Source organism: Mustela nivalis (genome assembly GCF_964662115.1).
Source record: "Mustela nivalis genome assembly, chromosome: 9".
NCBI lineage: Eukaryota > Metazoa > Chordata > Mammalia > Carnivora > Mustelidae > Mustela > Mustela nivalis.
The window spans coordinates 31203127-31222188 of NC_139028.1; the positions used below are offsets into that span (position 1 = coordinate 31203127).

Consider the following 19062-nt stretch of genomic DNA (forward strand, 5'->3'; position numbering starts at 1 on the left):
GCATTTCTATCCAAAACAGGAGAAGCGGCAGGTCTGGATGAAGAGGAACTAATGGCATGAAATCCTCAAAAAGATGAAAATCCCATGGAACTTCCTTCCAAAGCCTCAGACATCCCACCAAGGGCTTCACGGTCTTCCCTGACATTTCATTTGCTCCAAGTAACAAAAAGCAGCTCTACACCCTCGGTTTGTTATTTAACACATTGCAGAGAAGTTGGCCGGTCGGGTTTTTATGAATAGTTCCTCCTCTGGAACGTCGTAAATCCTTAGCGGTTCTTCCAGTGTTGGGTTCACTCTGTTTCCAGCTTTCAGCCGCAGCTGATTCACAGATACCGCCTCACACTGGCCCGAAGATGTCCCCCGAGGCCCAGGATGACGAGCTGAGAAACCCTTCCTGGCGCCTGGGGGAGAGGACTACTTAGGTTATGCTTTCCTCCCGGGCTTGGGGCTTCTGTGCAGTCCTGAGCGGAAAGCCACCGCTCTGGGCCACCCGGTGGAAGGCGGAGGGCGGGCGTGCAGGGGCAGGCAGAGAGGAGAGACATCCTTCTTACAGGTCAGAGAAGAGGAGAGAGCAAGAGGGAAGCCCAGAACCGGTGGGTGTGCTGTGGCTTTACTGCTTCCTGAGCGGTCCCCAGCTCCCCACCCAGAACCCACACTGGGGTGGAAAGGGACAGCAGCGAGCACAGAGTGAACCTTCCAGGCCCTCCACGATGCTCTGACCATGGGCCCCGCGTGCAACCTGTTCCTCTGCAACGCCCACCCTCCCCATCAACACCCCGCCCCCCCCCCCCCCCCCCGCGAGGTGCCGAGCCCTCACGCACTCTCAGGTGAATCCTGAGAAGTCCTATCGCTAGGAGAAAAGAACAGAAGCAGTTCCAGCAAGTCAGCTGCCCTTTTAGGGCTACCCAAATATTCCCAGATGACTGGGGACCACCACTCCTCCAGGCACGCACACTTTCCAGCATTAAGCTAAGAACCGTTGCACCAGCATGGCCCCCAAACTCAGTCACCCCCTCAAATCTCCATGAGCAGCAAACCCAAAGTTGGGGGGCGCAAGGGGGGGAATTGGACAGAAGACCAAAAAGAAGAGCCGCTTGCTTATGGCATATTTCCTGGTCACCTCTTTCTGTTCAGGGACCTGCGCAGTGGATCTGGAAACCCCGGGCAGGGCGGGCTGAGGTCTGGGGGTCCACCAGAGACATCCCTGGGCCTTGCTAGCAGAGCGCTTCTCCTCGCTCCACACATGTGCTCCCTGAGCTGCGCGAGCCCCAGCCCTTCTGTTTCTGTTTATTTGTCTTGCGTCGTGTTGTTTTATTAACCAGAAACTTGAAAAGGAGACTTTCTTTGTTGTATTGCCATTTGGCAGAAGACTAGAGGTTACAGTAGCAAGCGAGCCTAAACATTTTATTTTTTTTTTTTTAATCTCGATGAAAGTTTCTTCCAGAGAGAAAAACTATATCCGATTCCCTGTCTCCCATTGAACCTCCAAAGGACTTCCCACACCTTACCTTCAAATAACAGAACCCCAGCCAACGAAAATGGGAAAACGTAAATTTGTGCACGTAAAATGAAAAATCAGAGGGTGCCGACAGGCCTGTGTCAACAGGGTATTTTTAGCTATCAGTGAATTTTTAGAATCAAGCTCTCTGGCATGGTTCTTTGCACAAGAACCTGGGATGTGTGTTTTTAGGATCTCTGCAGCCATAACTATCTTTATCTCATTTTTATCCTTGTTAAGTGGAGAGGATCCCTACTTAAATGATGAGGAAAACAGAGGCCCAGTGCAGGGGAGAATGGCGGGCAGAAGTTTCTGGTGAGTGAAGGGCAAAGATGACTGTCTACGCAGGACAAACCCTTAATCACTACACCTCTCCAGCCGTCATGCCCAGATCTTCATTTCTCAATATCCACTTGCAAGCCCCCTCCATAGAATTAAATGGTGCCCTTTTATTGTACATTATGTTCATCTTTCTCCATTACAGACTTCCTCTGCCCTAAGCTCAAAGGAAACAATTCCACGCGGAAGGAGCTCTCTTGGCAAGGTTCTCAGAGTCTCTGTCCCGGATCCTCACCGAATGGTTTGAACGCAAAGGTGACAGTGAGTGACGGCTGAGGTTCATTTATCTCGGGTGCTGCCCCTGGTTCCAGGGGAGGGGATGCAGGCAGCAGCTCAATTTTCCCTCTATTTCCCTCAGCAGCCACGGGTGGCTAAGTCTCAACGATCAAGCTGTGGCCGTTAGAGGGAGGAAATGGAATCGGAGAAGAGAGAGGCAAAGTTACCCACCATGGAGAGCCCAGGGTGCTTTGAGCTTGTCCAGGTCCCCGAGCCCCCAGCCCGGGCGTACCGGAACAAACCCTCTAGGGCTCAGACAGCCCATCGCATTTCCTGAGCTCCTTGTGAACCTAGGTCTCAGTCCCCACCAGTTGGGGTTGCCCAGTGGCTTTGGAGGACCTGTCCTGAATTTCCTGAAAAACTGACTCGATAGGGTCCTGTTGTGCGTCCCTGTCTGGGCTGAGAATCAAGTGGAGGGGTCTTGTCCATGCTCCTTCCCCAAATGGAAAAACTGGACTGCAAACCGCTTCCCTTTTGTCCTCAGTTTCCAGCAACTCTGACACGTTAAGGATCTAAAAGGAGGACACAGTCCTCCAGAGGTGGTGACAGAGACCTTTTTTTTTACCAACATGTTATATTCAGCTCTTATCTGTGGCCAGTGCTGATTCTGACCAAATTTCCCCCATGTCTGGACACTCATCCACTTAAATGATGAAAATGTGAGGTACAACAGAGGCAGCTTTTCCTACAATCATGCAAAAAGAGTGAGAGACTGAAAGATTTTCTTTAAAGTCACTAAACAGAATTGTTTATAAGCTGAATTAGATGAATTCCTAAAGCCAAACACATCTCACTTTTCAGCCTACCACAATGTGTGTGTGTGTGTGTGTGTGTGTCTGTGTGTGTGTCTGTAAACTGAAGAGAGTTTTCTTACCTTAATAATTAGGTCAGGTGGGGCGCCTGGGTGGCTCAGTCGTTAAGAGTCTGCCTTTGGCTCAGGTCATGATCCCAGGGTCCTGGGATGGAGCCCCACATTGGCTCCCTGATCAGCAGGGAAGAGGCTTCTCCCTCTCCCCCAGCTTGTGTTCCCTCTCTTGCTGTCTGTCAAATAAACAAATAAAATCTTTAAAAAATTAAAAAAATAACAATTAGTTCAGGAATACTATTAGGTTATGAAGCTGCCTCTCTTTGTTTAAAAATCAGTCAGCATTCAGTCACTTGTACTTCCGGTTTTTACTAAAATTAACAGTTTACCAATACATCCCTGGAATTGAGACTGATTTCAATGGAAATAATTCAATGATTTTTTTTCATTAGAAAATTTTCTGGGGATGTTACTATATTTCAGAATAAGTACACTTTTTTAAAGTTTTATTTATTTAAGTAAATTCTACACCCTATGTGGGGGCTACAAGTCATGATCAAGATCAAGAGTCCTATGCTCTTCTGACTGAACCAGCCAGGCGTCCCCAGAAAAGGTTCGTTTTAGCTACTATAGCTACTGAATTCTTTAGAGCTTGGCATAACCAAATTTCATCAGTGACTAAAAAATATTTGAAACACTTAAGATAAAAAACTCTTCATTAATATAGCTAATATTTATTGAGAATCAGGTTCTGGACATTGTGCTGAGTACTTTAATACATAAAATAAGTTAATCTTTATTAGAATTTTTTGATATATTAGAACTCTTTGTCAATGAAGACCATTACACAAACCAGGGTCTATTTGACCCAAACCTGGAATATTACCAACCACACTATATTGCTTCATAGTACGGTTGGTGGTGGAAGTTTAATTGTAATTGTGAAATCATTCTTGACAGCACTGTTAGTCAATCAGATTTCTGAGCCCTTAATTGATAGTCAGATTTCTACATATTTAATTATTTTTAAGGAGTTTTCCAGTAGTTAAAAGATTATCTTTTATGTTGTTTATATAATAAAAATATAGGTACAAATAAGTTTTTGTGTATATACTGCATTGCATGATTTTTTTTTTTGAGAATTATTATCCCCATTCCTTGATAATCAAGGATATATTTAGGCTTATATTTTATGTCTCAGTACAGAACCATTTATGTAATGCTAAATACTAATATTTGTGGCTCATCTTAGCCACTTAGAGTGGCTTAGCAAAAATAGTACAACAAGGTTAGATGCAGCAATAAAAACCAGTGTTGTATAAATTCTTTAGAAGATGAACACAAGGGGCACCTGGGTGGCTCAGGCAGTTGAGCGGCTGCCTTTGGCTCAGGTCATGATCTCGGGGTCTTGGGATCAAGCCCCAAATTGGCCTCCTTGCTCCTCAGAGAGCCTGTTTCTCCCTCCGTCCCTCCCCCTGTTTGTGTTCTCTTTCTCTCTCAAATAAATAAATAAAATACTTAGTAAACAACAAAAAAAGAACAAGATGCACGCCAATTTTATGTTTCTGGAAATTGTTAAAATGTCAGTTCCTTCAGTTTTCTCTAGGTTCATCACAATCCCAAACACAACCTCAGCAATCGACAAGAAGATTCTAAAATTTATATAGAAAGACAAAGGCACTAGAGTAGCCAAAACCATCCTGCAAAAGAACAAAGGCACAGGATTCATGTTATCTATACATACTATGATTTTAAGACTTACTACAAAGCTAGCATAATCAAGGCCATGTGGTATTGGCAAAAGGTTACATATACAGATCAATAGAACAGAATAGAGAACTCATAAATAAACCCACACAAATATAGTCAACTGTTTTTTTTTAATTTAAAATCAATTAATTAACATCTAGTGTATTATTAGTTTCAGAGGTAGAGTTCAGTGAGTCAACATTTGTATATAACACCCAGTGCTCATTGGGCTTAATGCCCATCACCCAGTTACACCCCTTTACCCCCCCTTCCCTCCAGCAACCTTCAGTTTGTTTCTTATGGTTGAGAGTCTCTTATGGTTTATCCCCCTATCTCATTATGTCTTGTTCTATTTTTCCCTCCCCTCCTCTATGCTCCTCTGTTGTTTTTAAATTCCACATATGAATTAAATCTCATGATAATTGTCTTTCTGTCATTAACTCATTTCACTTAGCATAATACCCTCCAGTTCCACCATGTCATTGCAAATGGCAAGATTTCACTTTTTGATGGCCGAGTAATATTCCACTGTGTGTGTGTGTGTGTGTGTGTGTGTGTGCACCCCACATCCATTCATCTATCAATGGACCTCTGGCCTCTTTCCATAGTTTGGCTATTGTGGACATTGCTGCTATAAACATTGGGGAGCAGGTGCCCCTTCGGATCACTACATCTGTATCTTTGCGGTAAATACCCAGTAGTGCAATTGCTGGGTCATAGGTTAGCTCTATTTTTAATTTTTTGAGGAACCTCCATACTGTTCTCCAGAGTGGCTTGCATTCCCACCAACAGTGTAGGAGGGTTCCTCTTTCTCCACATCCTTGCCAACACCTGTCATTTCCCAACTGGTTAATTTAAGCCATTCTGACTGGTGTGAGGTGGTATCTCACTGTGATTTTGATTTGTATTTCCCTGATGCCAAGTGATGTTGAGCATTTTTTCCTGTCTGTTGGACATTTGTATGTCTTCTTTGGAGAAATGTCTGTTCATGTGTTCTGCCCATTTCTTGACTCGATGATTTGTTCTTTGTGTGTTGAGTTTAACAAGTTCTTTATAGATTTTGGAGACCAACCCTTTATCTGATATGTCATTTGCAAATATCTTCTCCCATTCTGTTCGTTGTCTTTTAGTTTTGTCGACAGTCAACTGATTTTTGAGACAGGTAAAAAGGCAATTCAATAAAGAAAAGATAGTCTTGTCAACAAATAATACTGAAACATTTAGATATCTATATGCAAAATATCAAGTAATTAAATAATGAACCATTATAAATACCTCACATCTTATACAAAAATTAATTCAAAATACATTAAAGGCTGAAATGTAAAATTTAAAGCTATCCAACTTCTAGAAAAAAACATAGGGGAATATCTCCATGACTTTAGGTAGGGCAAAGAGTTTTTAGATATGACAATCAAAACAAGACTCAGAAAAAAATATAAACCAGGCTTTATCAAAATTTAAAACTTTTGCTCAGAGAAAGACATTAAGAGACTCAAAAGACAATACACAAAATAGAAAAAATATTTGCAAACATTATTGTGAAAGAGGCACCTGGGTGGCTCAGTCAGTTAAGTATTTGCCTTCATCTCAGGTCATGATCCTCCTGGAGTCTTGGGATCAAGTTCCGCATTGGGCCCTTGCTCAGCCAGGAGTCTGCTTCTCCCTTTGCCTCTCACCCTACTTTGCTTGCTCTCTCTCTTTCTCTAATAAATAAATAAAATCACTTAAAAAATAAATGTGATAACGAATGTATTTCCAGGGAATATGAAGAACTCCCAAAATTCAGTAAGAACTCAGGGCCCCTGGGTGGCTCAGTCAGTTAAATGCCCAGCTCTGGGTCTCAGTTCAGGTCTTGTTCTCAAGGTCGTGAGTTCAGGCCCAATGTTGGGCTCCATGTTGGTTGTGGAGCCTACTTAAAAAATAATAATAATAAAATAAAAAATAAAAAGTCAACAAGAACGAAACAACAAAATCGTAGACTGAAGACGTGAAAAAGCTCTTCACCAAAGAAGATGTGTGGATGCAAGCACATGTACACACCCATGAAAAATATCCAGAATGGTTAGGTATTAGGTAAGTGCAAATTACAACCAAGCGCCCAAGTGCTCAGAAGTGTTAAAAGCAAGTAGAGCTCTCAAACCTATTGGTAGAAAGGCAAAATGGCACAACATCTTGGGAAAAGAGTTTAGCAGTTTCTTCAATAAAGTTAGACGTTCATTAACCATAAAGCCCAGAAATCTCACTCTTAGATATTTACCCAAGCAAAATGGAAACTTACACACAACCAGAAACCTATACGCAAATATTTATAGCTTTATTCATATCCACCAAAAATTGGAAATGGCCTAGATGTCCTCTAGTAGGTGAACAGATCAGTGAAACATGGTGCCTCTGTACGAGTACTACCAACAAAAAAAATACTGCTTAGTGATGAAAAGGTACACACTACTAGCTCATATACCAACATTAATAAATCTGAAATACACCTACAAGGGAAAAAAGTAGACCCAAAGGTTACATTTATATGACATGGTGAAACTGACAAAACTTTGGGCATGGAAAGCAAATCCCAGTGCTTGTCAGGGATTGGGGATGGGAGGATATTTGCATTGTCTCAAAATAGCGCCCCCCACCCCCAGGGCCCAGAAATACTTGTTAATGACAATGTATCTCCTTCCCCTTTCCAATTCTTGATAATTGTGAAGGGAAAAAATAGTAACGTTGTAGTGGCGTACCCTGCCAAAACCACGTTTATCAAGTGCTCGAGGTCAGCATCACTAGTGAGAAGACATCAATGTCATGGACCCTCCAGGATGATGTGCTGTAAAAGGCATATCACCTCAGTGGCATTCCTCCCCAAAATACATATCTCTAGCTAATCATGGTAAGACTTCAAACAAACCCAAATTGAGAGGCATTCTACATCGTACCTCCCCAATGCCCTTCAAAAGCGTCGAAGTCATGCAACAGAACTTAAGACCAAGGAACTACAGCAGATGGAAAGAGGCTAAGGATATCTGACAATTAAACAGCATAGGGACCTGGACTGAGCCCTGGAACAGAATAAGGATATTGCAGGAAAACTGATGAAATCTGAAGAGTCCAAAGTTTAGTTAATAGTATTGCATTAATACTAGTTTTGGGTAATGAGACCATGGTTATGTAATAAGGTAACATTAAGAAAGGTTGGGTGTGTATACATGAACTATCACTCTCTCCTATCTTTGCAACTCTTCCTCCTGGGATGGAAGGAAGGAAAAGAGAAAGCAACACTAGGTGTTTTAAACGTTGAAGAGAGAAAACAGTTATGAAATCAGTGGATTGGCAGTGATGTTGAACAACCTCATCACTTTTTAAAGGAGATGGAAAGCTCATGAACCATGTTGATGGAAACTCAACAAGGAAACAGAAGATGAGAAGGGAAAAGACCTAAGTTCTAGCCAACCTTGTGGTTCCCCCGGCAAAGCATGAGAAATTACTTATAAAATTATAGATAATGTCTGTAACACATTACTTAGATAATATATGAGATGATTCTAAGAGATTCAAGTTTCTCACATATGATTCAGTTTCACCATGAAAAAAGGTGGTGATAACAATAATCATGTTCCTTAATGAAATAAGATATTTAAATGTTTGAATATTTAACTACTTAAACAACATACATAAATGTATTTAAATGAAATACCATATTTAAATGAAGCAATTTCTGCTTCAGAGTCTGTTTCTTCATCTGGAAATTGAGCATGAATTTCTCTAGGGTCCATCCAATGACATATGACTCTAAGTTCTACATAAAATATATAGACATTACAATAGTAGAACCAGATCAAATTTTCTACACACATTCATATCTTTCATTTAACAGAGGCAAGATGTGCAATTTTTTTATTAACACAAGTGATCTTCTCAATAGCACATATATGAAAATTGGAATAAAAATTGACCCTAAAGTTAAATGCAAGAAGTGGGGCGAGGCACTTCTCTTTACAAAAGCATTATTTGTTTATGACATTTTTTAAAGGCAAGACTGTGGAATGCATAGGAATGTTCCCCTGGTGCATAATATGCAAAGTAATTTTAATATAACTGATGTAATAGTAGTTTGTCAGAATTGTGTTGCTTTCATCAAAGCAAGTAGCTAAGTACCCACACAACCCACGTATGTACCATGTGTATGCGTGTATGTGGATTCAAACACATAATGATGGGTGGGCTCTTTTCTTATTTTATGTGTCAGAAAGCTGTATGAAAAGTATATCAGGAAAACAATGATCTCCTTCGCTCCAACTCACACCCTAGCTGATCTCGGTGGGTCCCTTCTTCCCCCACCCTCCACCCCCCACCACCTTCTACTCCCCACAGCAGCAGCAGGGTTGAAATGAGGAAACCTGACATCAGCAGCGTGTTCCCTCCATTCCTGTCCCCAGTGGGGCAGGCAGGAAATGCCAGCCTCCTCACAGGAAAGCCTGTTGTGGTGAGATTTCCCGATTTACTTTATAAATGCAAGAAGCCCAGATACAGCAGGAGATAAGCACTCAAGATTGCAAATGCTTATCATCTCTCTCAGGGTTCTGGGCCCCACAGCCATGACCAGTTTCTTTTCTAGAGATGCAAGCCAAAATTCAGTTTGGTTCCAAATCGAAAAGCCTCCCCAACTGAAAAATTTGACCATCTACCCTTGTCAGAAGAAAACCATTGCAGACAGCTTGCTGAAGTTTGACCAGGGGTGGTATTCTCACCCCAGGAATTCCTAAGCAAATTAAGAGACTCATCTAGGCATGCAGTCGGGGTGTGTGTGTGGGGGGGTAGATTGGGGTAGCTGGTTCCCCAAGCTCGTAGCTGAAGTCATGGAACCCATTTGAGTCTTGTCGGAGTGGACCCATGAAATTTTCCACGGGAGCCTTCCTCCCTGGCTTTGCTTTTTCACTGCTGGTGCTGCTTCTATAAGCAGTTAAACAAAGTGCAAAAGGTAGGGATCTCCAAAACAAGACAGCTCTCTAGCTCAGTGGCTAGCTGAGTCAGGAAAGCACACTTGGAACTAGCTCCATTTGAAATCAAGCACAGTCTGGGAGCCGCACTGGCCAACCCACCCCTGGGTCAGAACTTGGAGAAGGGAGAGGTAAGGACTGGAGGGGGCATGACACACTTACCAATTTCTTCAAGACCCACTTCATTCCACCCCTCCCTGGCTCGTCAATTTTTATAAAGTAGAACCAAAATCATGACCCACAGAAGTTAGGGAGCAGGCTCCACAGTGTGAAACATAATTCCCACTCTGCCCACCTCCACATTACCAATCACTCTGACGCAATGAGAATTTCACAGTCAAATACTCAGTTCATCCGTGCATCGCTCACAAATCTGAGCTTTTAAAAAGAGAAACGAAGGTTTGCAATAAATCTATATTCCCCTTGAGCTTGGCCAAAAATCTAGGAGACACCTTACTTCACAAAGTCTGATCTAAAAACATACACCAAGAAAATGAAAACACACCCTCGACTTTTGATCTCTTATCTAGGGAAAGCAGGTTCCCTGAAAGGAACTCACAAGGCAGTGAGTCCCCAGTGTTTATTGTGTTAAGTGGGGGACATTGTTTTGTGTTCAACTATGACGTGCATTGAAGTAATAGTGAGTGACCGTGCTCTCTTCAGGACCCCACTGTCCCCATCTATCAAAGTTGAGGGTCACCAAAATAATAATAATGACACAGCAGACCAGTATTTGATCAGACAAGTAGGTACAAAGTGTCTTTTCCATCTCTAAGTTGGAAGTGCTTTGTGGAAAGCAACTCAGTTCTCAAAAGACTATCGCTAGGTATTAGTATTAGGGACATTATTGATATCTGTCTTTATTCAAGTACCCCCCACACCTGACCTCAATCCTATCACCTCCATTAAAAAAGCATACCCTCAAGACCTTTGTGTCAGATATAATTGGCATGGGTCCGGCTCGATTTTTGTCTAGGTTTTTTTCTTTTTTCTTTTTGAAGATTTTATTTATTTATTTGAGAAAGAGGTGCGAGCAAGTGAGCAGAAGCAGAAGGAGCAGCAGAAGCAGAGGGAGAAGCAGGCTTCCTGCTGAGCAGGGAGCCCCATGCGGGGCTCGATCCTGGGGTCCTGGGATCATGACCTTACCCAAAAGCAGACACTTAACTGACTCAGCTACCCAGGCAACCCCCCCCCTTTTTCTTTTATAAATTGGAATTATAAAGGCTGGCAGGGAGCAATGAATAATAGAGTCACTACTTCAGACAACACTGCTCTGGTGTCCTTGGTAGCCAGAGCATATTTTCACTTCTGTGGCATTTTTCTCAACAGCATCCCAAAGGGTTGTTTTGTTTTCAATTAATACAATCACCCTTCACCTCAAAGTTGTGGTGGACATACAGTTATCCTACTCAACACTTTTGAATCCTTTACTATCCCTGATTCATTCCCCCTAACACTGCGATGGCGACTCCTTCTACAAGGGGTTCTGAAGTTGATGCTTTCATTAGTTCTGTTCTCTTTCTTCTTCTAAGGGTTGAGTCAGTCCAGGTCAATAGAGCAAAGATAACATGATCTTTGCAAATCTTTGCCTTCTTAGAGCTAGCAAAGTAATACTATTCAGTCCCTTTCCATGACCCATTTTCCCGCCCCTAGAACACAAATGAATGAACGGAAACATGAATGGATTATTCCATTCAATCAGAAAAAGCATCACCCAACCTGCAACCATACTGGAATGATTATGAAGAACTAACCTTGGCCTAGCTAACTCTTATCTCGGTTTTCTCTTTTCTCTTTTAAAACAGGAGCAAGGATGAACGATGTCTCCCAATAAACTAAAAAAATCATGATTATAGATGAGACTAGTAAAATGCTCTTTAGAATTATAAAAATTTAAGATAGAACAGGGTTCAGGGATCATCTAATAAAATTAATTAATTGATATTCATGGAGAGATAACTTAAGGAGAGAAAATTTGTTAAGGGGGTTGAAGGAAGGAATATAATATATATATATAAATCTTTGGTCCTTAAAGCTCCTTGTTGCCTTAATGCATCGTCTTACTCGTTCTCACCTCTCCATCCACAGTCCTGGAAACTTCTTTTTTTTTTTTTCCTTAGAGAGAGAGAGTGGGCTGGGTGTGGGAGTAGGGGGTAGGAACAGAGGGAAAGAATCTCCACAGACTCCACACTAAGTGCAGGGCTCGATCCCAAGACCCTGAGATCATGACCTGAGCTGAAGGTGAGAGTCAGACGCGTATCAACTGAACCACCCAGCGCTCCCCCTCGGGAACTTTGTATGTGTTTGATCCGCAGGTGGGGGTAAGGGGTGAATCAGTTAGCTGAGGAGAGGCCCTTTCTTTTGTGTCTGATCAGATCACAGATCTCTTGATCTGGCAGTTCTCCATCCTTGTTCTGAAATCTTCTTATTTTACACCCTATTCTATCCCATCCCAAGATCCTCTGTTACGCTGAGGATATGCATGAATGTGTGTGTGTGTGTGTGTGTGTGTGTGTGTGTGTGTGTGTGTGTGTGTGTGTTGGTATGTGATGGGAATCAAAGGACCGACCCACTCACATGCGTCAGAATCCAAAATGCCCCAGTCTGGTAGCTCTTCTCATGGAGTCTGTTCTACTCACTGCCTCCATTTCCTGGACTTATCTCTCTGAGCAGATTTCCCACTTCTCTCTCCTTGTAATTTCCAGGAGCTCAGTGTAGGTTTGCAGCCTTCAAGGGCTACAAGAGGACACAAATAATGAGAGATAAGGAGCATGACATCTTGCTGGCTACCCTTTAAAACCTGAAATTGCTTGATGGGAGAGCAGGAAGTGACTTCCTTCCTTCCCATCATTAAAAGCAAAGGGAATAGAAAATGTGGAGGACACTGAAACTCAGTGTCATTGAAGTCTTTATTTGGGGTGGAAAGAACCACAAAGATCAGAATACTGCTTTATATACAAGGCTACACAGGACCAGAAACACTGTGGATGGCAGCTCTTCTGGAGAGTTCCAGAAGAGTTGAGTAAAGTGTGTCAACATTGTCAATTCTTTTACTTGCTTGAGGAAACCAAATCATGGCAAAGTACTATTCCCCACTTGCATTGGTTTGCTAGGGCTGCCATAATAAATACCAAAGTATTAGTGGCTTTAACAACAGAAATTTGTTTTTTCATTGTTCTAGAGATTAGAAATCCAAGATCAGGTTCCCAGTAGGTTTGCCGTCTCCTGAGGCCTCTCTCCTTGGCTTAGCACTGTGTACTAATCTCCTATTCTTATAAGGACCCAATCCTATGGGATTGGGGCCCACCCATTTTACCTTATTTATCTCTATAAAGGCCCTGTCTCCAAATGCATTCACATTCTGAATTACTGGTGGTGAGGGCTTTAATATATGGATTTCAGAGGGACACAATTCAGTTCATAACACTATTCATTAGAGGCAGAACTAAAACTGGAACCCAAAGTTTCTAACCCTAGAACATTAATTTGCCTTTGATTCACATGCTTTCCCAGGTCAAATAATCTCACAGAATTTTTGGAAGGCATCTCATGATGGTCTAGTTGTAACTCTCTCATTAGCCAAATAGGGACACTAGGTCCTCATAGACTTGCTGAGAATCATAGAACTCAAGGTGCCCCCCACCACCCAGGATAACCAACTCTTCTCCCCTAATGAATGTGCTTTTTGGATTCCAATCTCCCAAGCTCCTAAAGTCAACATCAGAGTCACTTGCTAATGACCAGGCTCTCGGCTGCAAATCAATGGCCAAAGGAGGTAGCCTGGTATGGGCTGGCAAGGAGGCAATCACCGGGGAGCAAGAGAGCCCCGCCCCTTTCCCTTTGGAAGCAGTTAGAGGGATAAGCTGGCTTTAATGAGTCTTCCTGCTCCTTTCCCTTCATTCTCTCCTTTCTTAGGCTCCACCTTATGGCAGCTGTTACCAGTTTCAACAGTTTTCTTCTGGCAAATTGAAGGCTCCAGGTGACAAAGGGAGTTGGCCATATCCTTCTGGAGGATGAGATAGCCTGGGTCCTAATCCCACCCCACCCCTGCTCCCAGACAGGGTGGTTAGGGCTGCCAGCACTCCCTGGGTGGGCCTCCACAAGTCTCCCCACCCCCTCAAGTGTGCAAACAGGTCCTGCTCCGAAACCCTAGCTGAAAGGGAGTCCAGATCAAGTCTACTTCCTTCTCAGCTCATCTGTTTTTCCAGGACCACCAAGATTTTATTTATTTGCATGATCCTCAGCGTGAATGCCCATTCTAGCTCTTAAAATTACATGAAGAGGAGGAAATAGGAGGCCATCCATGCGTGGGTGTGCACAACACACACACACGCACAACACTGAAGGGTTTGATATAGAACTAGCAGAGGACACCTCTGTCAGAGACAGAGGATCTCTTGATCCCTGGTTAAACCATTTATGTAAAAATAAAGTCCACCACCCAGGAGCCCTGACTTTCTCCCACCCTGCAAAGCAGAAAATGAATTACTGTACTCAGGTGAAATGTGCCTATCAGTTTTCACTTAGTAACAATGTGATGGCTTGGCTTTGTTTGTTTAGTTTTCCCTATTGTTCAGAAGAAGAGACAGAGTTAAGAAATTGTCCCACTTCAATGCTTGTCAATTTCAGTGTGGACCCGGGGTATCAAGCTGGGAAGGAAAAGAAAGCAACACCTGCCTTCAGGAAGCTTACAGTCTAAGGAAGGGAGGCCAACCTTGGATGGAGAGGTCTATGAATAAGGGTGTGATAATAGCTCTGAAACATAAAGAGGAGTTTAAAATCTGAAGCAGGTACTCAAGCGGTCTCTTTGGAAGTCCCCTTTCAAGAAAAGAAAGGAGACAGTAGGGGGGCGGGTGGGGATGTTGAAAAGAAAGCAATTTCAAATCTCCAGCTGTGCTGCAAAAAACCTCTCCTTAAAAAGCATGACACTGGTCTGGGATGTGTTGCCCTACAGAGGAGCACCTTCAGACTCATTTGTGGTTGTTTGGAATAGTGTTTGTTCCCTTTGGGAAGGAAGACCACCAACCTCTGCACGGAATCCCAGGAACAAAACTATGGGGGCACAGGCCCTTGTACTTCAGGCCCCTCCCCTCCCCAAGCCTCTCTTGTTTTCCTAAGCAATGGTCAGGAATGTGCAGGGCGGGGGCAGCCTGGCCGTCAGCCCCGAGCCCGGGCAGCCCCAGCCTCGGTCCCAGGCTGGCCTTTCACCCCAGAGCTCTCCCGGCTGCTCTTATTAAGCAGCAAAATGTTTCAATATGTTGAGCTTTGGGGGAGGGACGGAGAGAAAAATCGGGATATTGTTGAGAAGGAAATAATGAATAACCCTGCCGCCAGTCTTCATACCCCCCACGTGGGGAGATCTGGGTGATAAGTGTGCTTTCTCCAGAAATGGAATCCTAGCAATTGCTTTTGGTCTGAAATTTCCAGAGCCAGCTGAGGGGTGGGGAGCAGGGAGGTGGAGAGGGAGCAGGTACCGAGTTAATTTTCTCCTGTCCAGAACCAAAGCAGCCAGCAGGGTCTGGGTACCCAAGAAAGAACGAGGAGGGAACGGCTTGAGAAACTGAGGCTAATTCTCAAAGGAAACAGAAGCTATGGTTTTCTTATGACACACTCTACCCTTACCTGTCACACAGCCCCCCCTTGGCTTTGCCCTACACCCAACAATGCACACCCAAGTTCAGCTGCTCTGGTCCCTGCCAAGGGCTCTGGACAGAGGTCTGGTGCAAAGCTCTGGGTTACTGGAGGCTCAGGAGACGCAAAGTCATGGAAGGGTGTGGAAACCACCAGCCTGGGAGGGAGCACACAGGCAACGCATCGGCATGGCAAGGCCCAGCCGTTTTGTGGAGAATGGCCCTGGACTGGGCAACTAAAACAGCGAATGTGGACAAGAACTCAGAAATCTGAGTCCCATTCAAGACCTGGTCTAGAAATGAAGAAGCAAGCCAGATTCCAAAATTTAAAAAAACAAAAACAAAAACAAAAAAACCCACAAACTCAAGGACCCAGAAACTACTCCTGAGCAAGGGTGTTGCTATATGTAATTTAAAATTGAAACTCCGTAATAGGGTTGCTTCTGACATTTGCAAATCTCCTTGCTCATATAGATAATGCCTAGAAATCATGGGTCGGAAAAGGATGTGTTCTGGGGAGGTCCAAGTAAGGGGAAGAGTCACCTGTAAGTTAATTGAACTTAAGGGCTTGAAAAAGCCAAGAGGACTTCCATCACATTGCTTAAGTCTGAGAAAAAAATTATTTGCACAGCAATCGTTTAAAGCTAATCACATAAAAGCAGGCCAGGGTCTCCGTGTCTCCCCTTGGCTTTATATCTGTAGTATGTGTGTGGTTCCCAGTATTCCTTGACATTTCCTAGCACTACCGTGAGGTTTCTGGAAAAGCAGTGAGGGACAGATGGGTGGCTGTCTACTAGAACAATTCATCAGACAGCAGTTGAAATATTGATAAGAAAACGGAAATCAAGTTAAAAGACGGGAAAAGAGAGAGGAAGGGGGAGTGGGACGAAGAGAGACATCAGGGAGGAGAGCTGCAGGGCACACAGACCAAGTGGTTTCTGTGCGCCCCCACCCCCACCCCCCAGCTAGGACTGAGGCTGGCTGTGTGAAGGCGCTGCAGAGAAAGGCACATTTTGACTCCGGGCAGCCAGCAGGTTTAATAGGGCACCGAGGATCCAGGGCTCTAGGCGCAGAGAACTGGCACCCAGAACTCGAACATCCTGGAGTTGCTGGAGTTCTGCTCCTGCTGGCCAAACAGGAAAGGGTATCTAAGGTGAGCGTTCCTGTGTGTGAGATCCTTGGGGGAATGCAGGAGGTTAGTGGCGCCCCTTTCTCCACCAGGAATGGGAGGCTTTCTGGGACTCTCTCTTTCTCTCCGGCACTTTCTTTTCTCTCTTCCCCTGCTCCCGCCTCACTTTTTTCCCTGCAAATTCCATTCCAACTTTCAGAGAAAATGGGGGACACTCTCCACAAGGACCCCGGGATAGAGGCAGGGAATGGGAATCTAGGAGCCCAGAGGAACATACCTGGTCCCTGAACTCACGTATGTGTGTTGTGGCTTCAGAAGCCGAAAAGCTGGAATTTGTTAGTGAGGAGAAAAGTGCTTTATCAGAAACACATTGGCTGCCGGAGAAGCCGCACGCTGCCACGTTAAAGATGGCTTAAGAGAAGGAAGGGAAGAGGGGAGAGAGACAGCCCCCGGACTTGGCAAGACAGGGAGAGACTCACGCAGAGGCACCTGGCATTCTAGGGTGGTTTCTGACCCGGCCAGCCCAATTACTCAGACTTCAGACACCAGCTCCTCTGCCACTAGAAATAAGGCTGCGTTATTCATTGTCTTTGTCTCTGCTGTAAAAACTGTTTTCTTTAAGAAGCAGGGCTGGGAGAAAGGACCTCCCCAGACCTCAAGAAGCTTCTGCCAGTCTTCCTTCCCAAGTGGTCCAGCAGCAGAGAAGAGGGGGGCACCTGAACTCTGGCAGAGTCCTGGGGTTTTAGGGGAGCCAGGCAGGAGATCTGTGCCTGGAGGGCCTGAACTTGGCAGCTCTGTAAATATCTGGTCCCTGGGTGGTTGGGCTGCATTCGTGGGGAAACCTACCTTTATCCAGGCAGCATTCTGTCTTCTGGCTCAGAAGGTCCCCGGTCCCCTGGTGTCTGCAGGTGTGAACCTACCCAGGCCCTGGTAGGGAGATGGGTGTCTCAGATTGTGGGTAGGGGAGGGTTACACGGCTGTGAGAAAGAGACCCAATGGCGTCAGCTGGCTCTCAACCTTCAGGTCTGGAGGCAGAGGGGCAGGGCGGGTGCCCAGTGCCTAACAGTTCCAATCCTCCCTTGCTGGCCCAGGTGGATCCCAGGCAGATCCGAGCATCCCAACTCTCCTCCTTCATCACCTAACCCCACCCCCACCCTCTACCCTCTCACCCGTGTTGTACTGTTGGGTGACTGAGGTTTCTCCTACCCAGGCTGGTTCTTGGGCCTTCCCCACCCTTCCTTACCAAGCCAGGATGTTTCAGACGGTCCCCGACACATCGTCTTACGTCAAGGTAAGACATGACAGCGTCTTTAAACAGGTAATAACCCCTGCCCCTCTGCCACCCAGGCCTGTGGTCCCTCCATCCCCTTTCTTGGGTCAGAGGGTGGATCTGGAGACTGGGGAATCCTTGGTTGAGGAGACAGGCCCTCGGGCAGGTACTGTTTGGGAGACTGGAAGTGGGTGAGCCTGGTGAAGTTTGGGCAGGGAAGCCGAGACGCCAGTCCCTGAACTGAGAGCCAGTGTCCGATCCCAGTGGGTCTTGCGCTCGTGCCGCGGGCGCACAGCAAGTTTCAAGTTAAGAGTCTGCCTGTACTTGGGAGTGTGCATGTGAGTCTCTGGGCATGTGTGAGAGGGTATGTGAAGGCGACGCGCTTCTCCACTGGTTAGGCACCCCGTCCGTCCTCAAGCACACCTTTCCTTGGCCGCACCCGCTCCACCAAAGCGCAGCATTTGACAGCATATAGAACGTTTTTTACACTCATAACAGTTCCCAAAAATGTAAACAAATCGAGGGAAGGACATCTGCGTTACACGTTTAAATGAAAATCCGCCAGTGGGGCGGGGCCGAGGGTCGGGGGTAGGGATTCAGGCGCGACCTCCCTCCTTCCGGGTAACAGCCGGGAGCTGGGGCTGGCTGAGCCTTCCCTAGATCCGAGGAGGAAGAGCTCGCCGGGGTTCGGCAAACACACCCTTCAGGTCCCCGCCCCGCCCCCTTCTCCGTGAAACCCCGCCCCCTCCGGCCCCCACCCCCACCTGCGTGCCCGCGCAGAGCTCCCTGCTGCGTCGGCGAATACCACCGACCTGTGGGACAGCCGGCACTTGACCACCTCGTTGGGGTGCGGCTCTCGGGAGGCGCAACTTTTGCATTCGGCCCTCCTCCCATTCCTCTACAGGGAAATTTGTTGAGACTGGGTAGTATCACCCCCGCCCATTCCCGCCTCCTCCCGAGGTCTAAAGAAGTTTTACAGTCACTTTGGGGGGCCAGGTCCTGGAGCCTTGGCGCGGGTAAGAGTTGTTTAATCTGGAATGAATGAAAAATAAGTGAATCGATGTGTCTACAATCCATATAATGGATCCCTGGACGGAGGGCTCTCGGGAGGTGGCGGGGCGTACACAGGGAGACTAAAGCGCACCGGGTTTCCGGGGTTCGTGGAGTCGTTTTCCCAGAGAGGTTAGGCCGGCTGTGACCCTTCCCACCCCGGCACTCCCAGTACTCAAAGCTAAGGGCGTTCCCTCTTCCAGCTCTACCCCAAGGGCTGCAAGTGGCCCCGGGGTGGGGAGTCTCTCCCATCCACAGCCCACCACCACCTCCCCAACCCGTGTCTGCACACACATCGGGGACCCAAAACCTCGGGATGACG

General features: G+C 45.5%; 1 protein-coding gene and 1 long non-coding RNA gene across 3 annotated transcripts in view; one reads left to right on the top strand and one right to left on the bottom strand.

The window, feature by feature from the left end:
- The window catches only part of LOC309841085, a 47583-nt gene extending 30039 nt beyond the window's left edge, over positions 1–17544 (bottom strand). The window contains exons 1-2 of the long non-coding RNA XR_014298926.1: positions 17267–17544; positions 2988–3154 (exon numbers count right to left, since the gene is read on the bottom strand). This is a non-coding gene — a long non-coding RNA (uncharacterized lncRNA). The remainder of the gene's footprint in view (positions 1–2987; positions 3155–17266) is intronic.
- Positions 16171–19062, top strand: part of FLI1 (Fli-1 proto-oncogene, ETS transcription factor) — a 122702-nt gene continuing 119810 nt past the window's right edge. The window contains exons 1-2 of one of the 2 annotated variants that reach the window (XM_082683950.1): positions 16171–16444; positions 17631–17738. In XM_082683950.1, coding sequence (XP_082540076.1) covers positions 17673–17738 — 66 coding nt within the window. In that variant the 5' untranslated portion in view covers positions 16171–16444; positions 17631–17672. The remainder of the gene's footprint in view (positions 16445–17630; positions 17739–19062) is intronic. The other variant, XM_082683952.1, reaches the window with a different exon arrangement.